Source organism: Medicago sativa, chromosome 3 (genome assembly GCF_051527215.1).
Source record: "Medicago sativa cultivar Bolivia chromosome 3, Bolivia_mono, whole genome shotgun sequence".
Lineage (NCBI taxonomy): Eukaryota > Viridiplantae > Streptophyta > Magnoliopsida > Fabales > Fabaceae > Medicago > Medicago sativa.
This window is the reverse complement of record NC_140751.1, coordinates 11,433,382-11,442,129: the sequence shown is the minus strand read 5'-3', so window position 1 is coordinate 11,442,129 and position 8,748 is coordinate 11,433,382. Positions and strand designations below refer to the sequence as shown.

General features: G+C 34.0%; 1 protein-coding gene across 1 annotated transcript; it reads right to left on the bottom strand.

Moving 5' to 3' along the window:
* Nucleotides 1-2,387: 2,387 nt before the first annotated feature.
* LOC146935709 (ankyrin repeat-containing protein BDA1-like) lies at nucleotides 2,388-4,405 on the bottom strand. Its single transcript, XM_085750812.1, has 2 exons — nucleotides 3,622-4,405; nucleotides 2,388-3,471 (listed from the first exon to the last, which is right to left on the bottom strand). The coding sequence occupies exons 1-2, from the start codon at nucleotides 4,246-4,248 to the stop codon at nucleotides 2,776-2,778; spliced, it is 1,323 nt and encodes a 440-aa protein (XP_085606938.1). The 5' UTR covers nucleotides 4,249-4,405; the 3' UTR covers nucleotides 2,388-2,775.
* Nucleotides 4,406-8,748: the final 4,343 nt, after the last annotated feature.

The following is an 8,748-nucleotide window of genomic DNA, read 5'->3' as shown; positions in this document are numbered from 1 at the left end:
TCTAAGGCTTTCATTACTTAGTGCAAATCAATACTCCTTGTTATCTCTAAGATAACTCCTTTCTCTTCTTCCTCCTCTGTTTGATTCACAAACATTCAACTTCCATACAAATTGTAACTAAGTCTCATCTAGCTTTAGGGGTACTAAAGTGTTAGTTTGAGAAAAGGTTGTAAAAGTCTAAGTGGGTAACTTAGCAAGAAGGTGCAAGCCTGCTGAGGCTTAGAGAATACAGGATTGTAATTGTTCAGGTGAACAAAGATTGTAAGGTGCAGGACTTGAGAGGTTATCTCAAGCATCATAGTGGAAACTCTCACAAGATTGTGAGGAGAGGACTAGCCCACATTGGGTGAACCTCTATAAATCTCTGTGTGTTCTTTCTTTCTTCCTTATACTCTTTAATTTTAGTATACACAACACACACCAACACATTTACTTTATTAATCAGTTTCTGTGTATGAACTTCAGAACGTTCTGAGTTCAGAAAGTTAACTTAACCATTCCAAGTAAACTACTTGAGAATAACTTTTAAGTTTCAGGATAATTTTTAAAGGGTCACAATTCAAACCCCCCTTTCTTGTGACTATTTTATCTACTTCAACAGATTGCAGGTCTAGATTGTGATGAGACATTTAGTCATATAGTAAAACCGGTGACGATTCGCACCGTTCTCACCATTGCTCTATCCAAATTCTGGCTTATTCATCAGCTAAATGTTTTGAATGCATTTCTACATGGTGACCTTCATGAGACAGTCTACATGCATCAGCCACTGGGTTTTCATGATCTTCATCACTTAAATTATGTGTGCCATTTGCGAAAATCACTATATGGTCTTAAGCAAGCGTCTCGTGCCTGGTACCAGTGCTTTGTTGACTTTGTCTCCACCATTAGATTTCAACATAACACTTCAAATCACTTACTCTTTATCTACCGGCGTGGCTCTGATATGGCTGACATCTTGCTTTTTATTGATGACATCTTCTTCATCACCTCCACCCATGATCTTCGAAAATCCATTATGGCACTCCTTGCATCTGAGTTTTCCATGAAGGATTTGGGTCTACTGAGTTATTTCTTCGGCATTGCCGTGACTAGACATGACGGTGGACTCTTCCTCAGCTAGAGTACTTATGCTAGTGATATTATTGCTCGAGCAGGCTTGGCCTCGTGCAAACCTTCTGCTACTCCAATTGACACCAGTTAGAAGCTTAGTACTACCGCCAACAGTTCATACAACGATCCCACTTTATATCGAAGTCTTGAAGGAGCCCTGCGGTATCTTACTTTCACCCGACCTTACATTTCTTATGTTGTCTAACATGTGTGCCTTCACATGCATGCCCCTTGCACCGACCACATGCTTGCCCTCAAACACATCATGCGTTATGTTCAGGGCACCCTACACTATGGTTTGCATCTCTATCCATCCCCTATTGAGAAACTTATCTCCTAGACTGATGTTGATTTGGGTGGATGTCCTAACACCCGTCGTTCTACCTCTGGATATTGTGTGTTTCTTGGTGACAACCTCATTTCCTGGTCTTCCAAACGACAACCCACGCTTTCTCGCTCCAGTGCAGAAGCTGAGTACAGGGGTGTTGTAACGTGGTTTCTAAATCATGTTGGCTTCACAATCTTCTCTTAGAGCTTCACTACCTACTTTCCCAGACTACTTTGGTGTACTGTGATAATGTTAGTGCCATCTGCCTTTTTAGTAATCCATTGCAGCATCAACGTACTAAGCATATTGAGATGGACATTCACTTTGTTCGGGAAAAGGTCGTGCGTGGCCAGGCACGCGTCTTTCATGTTCCTTCTCGTCATTAGATTGCTGACATCTTCACCAAAGGCCTACCTCGAGTTCTTTTTGATGATTTCAGGACCAGCCTAAGCATCCGTGAACCTCCCGCTTCGACTACGGGGGTGTGATGGAATGTTTGACTTTATGTAATTATGTTACTAATTATGTTGGTTATTATTTTGTAATTACTCTCCATTATTTTGTAATTACCCACCTAGGTTTGACTCTACCTATTGTAACTATATATACTCTTGATCATTATCAATGAAAGACACGTAATTGATTTCCTTTAACGTATTTCTTCCACACAAAAAAAACTATCAATGCATATACCCTAAAGCGCTTAGATATGATAAGATTGGATTAGTTTGCGCCGATGATAGCTGGTTTACTCTTGATCATTATTGTAACTATTTATACTCTTGATCATTATCAATGAAAGACATATAATTGATTTCCTTTAATGTATTTCGTCCAAAAAAAAAAAAACTATCAATGCATATACCCAAAAGCGCTAGATATGATAAGATTGGATTAGTTTGCGCCGATGATAGCTGGTTTACGCCGAAAAGAAAAATGCAAGATATGATTAAAATAAAATTTTATACACGGACTACAATTTTTTTTACAAAACTCTCCCTGTGTAACACGGCAGGAGCACTGAAAGGCATAAAAAACTGGCCACAAAATCCAGCAAATATAGAACACCCGAAGGGAAACACCAAACCTCAAAACCCATGGTCACCACCAAAAGAAACAGCAGAAAAAAACTGCACATATTTTGCTAAAGTTGAACAGAAACAATGATAACAATGACAAGGTAAATTTCAAACCCACGTTGAAATATTGTTGTTTGTGAATTTGGCCAGAACTGTTTTTGAGTTGCAGATCTCATTAGCAATCGTACCATCATCTATCTTGTGACAATAACCTTTGATTCATGTTTCCATTATTGCAACAATGTTATGATCTATTCAGTTTCTTAACGCTGCACGGAAATTATTTAGAGAGCCATATAATAATATTAAAAGCCAACATGCCATAAATAAAACCGAAAAGATGTAAAGAAATATTGAACTGGCGTTTGTTGGTGCTATCACGACGAAAGAAAAGATATAACAACCCACAAATGAAGCCACTGGATAGAATACTAGAGTGCTTAATCTTCCACCAGCTGGGATCAGAATTAATATTGTTATAGTTGATAGGGAAAAAGATAGCATATTCAGATATATAAACATATTGAAATAAGCTCCTGGCAAGACCGATTTCCCAGCATTTCCCGTGGAAGAAATAGTAGAATTGGCTGAAGTGATGTTCAAACTACTGTCACTAGCATTAACCTGATATACTCCACCCGGTGGAGACATTGCCGATTGAAAGGTGGCGGTTGCAACAAGAGTCGCAACTATCAACCAAGTGTTGTGTTGCTCCTTTGATATATCGTTTCTAAGGCCGACTAAATAAAGTAACACTTTACCCATAAACGAAGTATTTGATTTAAATTTATGTGCAAGTGTGGGTGTATTGGTGACTTCCGAGCTAGGTTTTGCTCCAACACTTAATAATATACTCTTGATCTCTCTAGTGACTGCCATGTCTAATGATGTTTTGTTTTCCAAGTTCTTCGCGCACAAATTTATCCTAGTCTTTATCAACAATTGGAGCGCCTGTGCTACCATGAAATTAATAAAAAATACTGTTGTTAGAGATCATTCAAATTAGCAACTAAAAATCTACAAATTTAGTGTGCTAGATCCAAACCATCAGTCTAATTTATACGATTTCTTTCGTGTTCATCAAATAAAAAAAATGATTACCTGTGGGTCGCTACTTAGCGCTGAAATGTGCAAGATGGTGTTGCCATTCTCATCCTCCTGGTTTAATATTTTATATTTCAGCAAATCCGCACCTCTTTGTTTATTTGTTTTGAGCCAGCCGAGAAGCACTTGAAGTGCCTCATACTGTTCATTCATAACAGCAATATGCAATGCAGTCTCAAACCTCACAGTCAAGTATTCAATAGATTCCGGACAAGCAAAGAGAAAACTAGCTAAAAGTTCAACCTCGCCAATTTGACTCGCAAAATGAAGAGGAGTTATGCCATTTCTTCCTTCAACTCTAACAAGGTCCTTATTGAAGTTCACAAAGCGATTAACCATACTTTTTTGGTTGTTTTGCATAGCAAGATGGATAGGACTGAATCCTTGTTGATTTAGTTTCCAAGCAAATGAAGGTTTTAACTTCATAATCTCGGAGGCAAATTGGAGATGACCCATAGATGCAGCAATATGCAAAGGAGTTTCAACAAATGGTATTAAATCTATCATCTCCAAAATGAATGGATCATCTTGAATTACTGTATAAAGGAGATCTATATCACCTGCTTCAGCTGCAACTTTCAATCGGTCACCATTATTTGTGCTATTCATGTTTGAAGCACTCATTCTTCAGTAGTGTGTGCAAGATAAAACAACTTTCTTGGTTTTTGGTAGGTTGTTTCAATTTTCATTACTCTTTGCTTTATATAAAGAAAGTAGATCATTTTTTGTTTACCTTTTCTCCTTTCAGTTTACTCTTAAGCAAATTTGACTACAAAAATCATATTTTGTTTGTGTCACTAGAGCGATAAGAATTTATATAATATTTGCTATATTTTTTTTAAAGATATTATATTTGTTATAGTGTTGGTACTGTTGAAAAAATAAGTTTAATTTGTTATATTTTTTTTTTAAAAAAAATTTAGCATGTTATAATATGAAAATACAAAATATTTATTCTTTATACATATAATTTTAATCAAAATTTGATAAAAAACTATTGGTATATGCCAGTTAGCGCAATAAGAAAACGGATAAACAGGCACAAAGTGCTGTCTAAACGTTAGTATGTATGTATGTGTGTGTGTCTATATGCCACTTAAAACATTAAAGATTAAGTTAACAACCTACATCGCTTTTGATATAAAAAAAAAAAAACAGATTCTATATATTTAAAATATGTTTAAGCACGGATAAAAATAAAATAGTAAATTTCATTTTAGTATTTAAACAAAATATGACAAATATGTTTTCTTAACAAATGTCTAAGGCTGTTGTATTGCTTGAATCTTTATGTATGATGTCTAAATAATTCACCGAAGGGTTCACGAGTGCTAGCAGCTAAAAAGACTTTTCTTTTTTTTACTCTTACGACTTACCGTAGAAGCTATTAAGCAAAACCAAAAGATAAACAAGAAAAGAAGAAAAAACACCGACAAAGAAAACGACATTAAGGCTTAGCCCATTAATTAAAAGCACATTCTTAATTAAAATGATGGCAATGTTTTTCGGTAAACTGTACACTACAGGGTTAGGCGGTTAGCAATGTTTTTTAGATCAATACAAAAATCAATTAAATCTTATAAATTTCTATCATAATCTAAATGTGTGAACTTCACTTTACAATCCTCCAAATGTCAAGTCACCAAATTATAAGCTTCCCGTTTAAGTGCCACTCAAGAAACATTATATACAGTAGCATCCATTTCGCGGAGTCAGAAATTTCTACTAGAGGCATTATATACTGTAGCATATCCAAGAATTTTGAATAGCAGACACACCATATATATCAATTTATAGCATATTATATATATATATATATATATATATATATATATATATATATATATAACGAATCTCATTATAATAATAAACAAATTATAAATTGCGTAAGATGGAAAAATAAATTGAAATCTATAAGAAGGGGATTTCCTCTTAGAAGATCAATAATGGAATATAGGAAGGAGAAGAATGAAAGGAGAAGACGACTTGAGAGACTAGAGAGAAATTGAAAGCACAATATGCGAGAATGAAATATGCTTATAGTTTAAATGAGGGAATAAAGATCATAATATTAGTTGAGAAATGCTAACGAGCATACCCAGACACTTTTTAAAACCTTTAATTAAATGGTATATTTCTATGAAATTTTGTGTTGAAAATTGTAGTATTAAATGATATATTTCCATGACCTTTAATTAAATGGTATATTTCTATGACCTTTAGTTAAAGAGTGTTCCGGTACACTCGTTATATTAGTTAATTATGTTTACAATATATTTCTTTGATGATGTTTGTTTTTTAGGTGTTTCGCCTATATACGGCGCCTTTAGTTTGTACTTTATGTAGCACTGGTCTCTGTTCTTCTTGTGCAGAGACTTGGTTTTTAATAAAATTTTGCTTAAATGGTATATTTCTATGACCTTTAATTAAATGGTATATTTCTATGACCTTTAGTTAAAGAGTGCTCTGGTACACTAGTTATATTAGTTAATAATGTTTACAGTATATTTCTTTGATGATGTTTGTTTTTCAGGTGTTTCGCCTATATACGGCGCCTTTAGTTTGTACTTTATGTAGCATTGGTCTCTGTTTTTCTTGTCCAGAGACCTGGTTTTTAATAAAATTTTGTTGATTGAAAAAAAAAATAACATAACATAACATATCCTCTCTTTATCAGAAAAAGAAAAAGAAATAACATATCCTAATCTCAAAACAAGAATAATACATATTTTTTTTCTTAAATAAAGAATAATACATACATATTTCTTTATAGGGGTTTGTGGGCGCTGTTTCCGGTGACAGACCAGTATAGGTCTCCTACCGAGGGAGACTCACCCCTCTTTTTCTTTTTTTTTTCTTTTTCAAATCAATTAGGAACCATTAGATATACATGAAAGACATTGAATGACTATGCCACTACTAGGAAAAGCAAAATTAGGGAGGGAAATTAGCGACAGAAAAAGTAAAATCCCTCACAAATTCTTTGGTCGCATAATTTAGTAACGAAATTAGAGAGGGATTTCAAGTTTTCCATCTCTAAATTTCCCTCACTAATTTTTGTTTTTTTTGGTAGTGATGTATAAGGAATATGACCCAGTAAAGTTAATATTTAAACAAAAATCTTGATTCTAAAAAATGAAATAGAAATGGAATTAAACTTTGGAAAGGGTGTTTTGGAAATCGTCACAAATTTTTAAAAACCCATGAACGGTCCTTGTGAGCTTAGCTCAGTTGGTAGGGACAATGCATAATATATGCAAGGTCTGGAGTTCAAACCTCAGTCACCACCAAAAAAAAAAAACCCAGGAACGTCTTGAAACATTATGTTTAGTTTTTTATTTGTTGGTTACAATTGCTAAAACATTATTATAAAGTTTGATAATTTTAGTTAAACTTCTCTAAAATTAATTTTTTTTTTGATACATTTCAAAAAAAAAATCATTTAAATTATATTCAGTTGTATTGCATATTTTTTATCGAACTTCTGCAGCTGAATATGATTAAAATATTTTTTTAAATGTATTAAAATAAAATTTAATTCCAAAAACATCCTTTCCTAAGTTTAATTCCAATTTTCATTTCATATTTAAAAATTGAGATTTATGATTAAATATTAACTTTAGTGATTCATATTCCGTATACATCACAGTCATTCAATGTCTAATTTTATGTATATCAAAAGGTTTCTAATTGATTTGAAACCAAAAAAAAAAAAAAGGAGGAGGGGATCTCCCACGGTAGGAGACCTATGCAGGTCTCTCAAGTCTCTCATCGGAGGCAGCACCGGTGTTTGTGTGTATATATACATATCACAAATAAAAATACTTATCACCTTTTTCTCGATATTTTTTCAAGTCAGTATGGAGTTTGATGTTCGATTAATCAGAAAGATATAGAAAATTACTCTTCTCCCTGTTAAAATTTTGGTAAAAAGAGATTACTTTCATTAACCAAAACACAGTTATTACAAACTACATGGAAAAAAACCATAACAACAAAGAAACAAGAGCTAAGCTCATTAAAAAAAACAAAACAAAACAAAAAAGCAAGAAGATGGTCCCAGCACCTCACAATCTTAACATTCGCCTCTTAAGCTGATTAGTTTTCAGACCTCTAATGTATACAACCTCTTTGATTTTGTCGAGGAGCTCCCGAGTTGACTGATGATGATTAGTGAAAATGTTTGATGCAGCAAAGACCTATTCAAATGTCAATGGTAATGTCTTTCACCACTTTTCAATTAAGTGAATGTATAGTGATTTAAGAGGTGATTTTGCCAAGGTTGCTTGGAGGAAAATGACATGTAATAACCCTGATCCTCCGATTTGTTTGTTTGTTTCTTGGCTAGCTATACATGGTAGATTGCCAACTTGTGATATATTGAGTAAAGTTGGAGTACAATGTGCCCAATTGTGTACTTTGTGCAAAAAGGAAAATGAAACTCACTCTCATCTTTTCTTTACCTGTGAGTATTCTGAGACTGTGTGGAAAGGTGCAACACAATGGAACAAAATGAACATTAATACTAGTAATTGGCAGGATGTGATGCAATATATATATTCAAAGTCAATGCAACAGGAGCAATGGTACACATCAACTGGGTAGAGTGATAGTGATTGTGTAACTCAGTATATGATTTGGAAAGAAAGGAATGCCAGAATATTTCAGAATAAATTGTATACAACCTCTTTGAACACTTACAATTACACCACCAAAATAAATTGAGCTCTTAGCTTGGTTAGCTTTGAGACCAGTGGCAGCAGAAAACATATTAAAAGCTTCTAACAACTGAGTAATACATCTCATATCACCTCTTGAAAAAAGTAGCAAGTCATCAGCAAAACAAACATGTGTTAAATTCAGCCTTTTACGCCTAGGATGATATCTAAAGTCTGAGTTGTTCTTGAGCTGCATAAGACACCTATTCAAATATTATATATAGACCACAAAGAAGTAAGGAGAGATTGGATCACCCTGTCTAAGTCCCTTTTTAGCTTGAAAGGGGCTAGTCAGAACACCATTAACATTGAAAGTGTAAGATGCAGTGGTAATACATGCCATCACCCAGCTCACAAATTTATAAGGAAACCCCAATTCAAGCATATATAAGATATTTAACAAAAG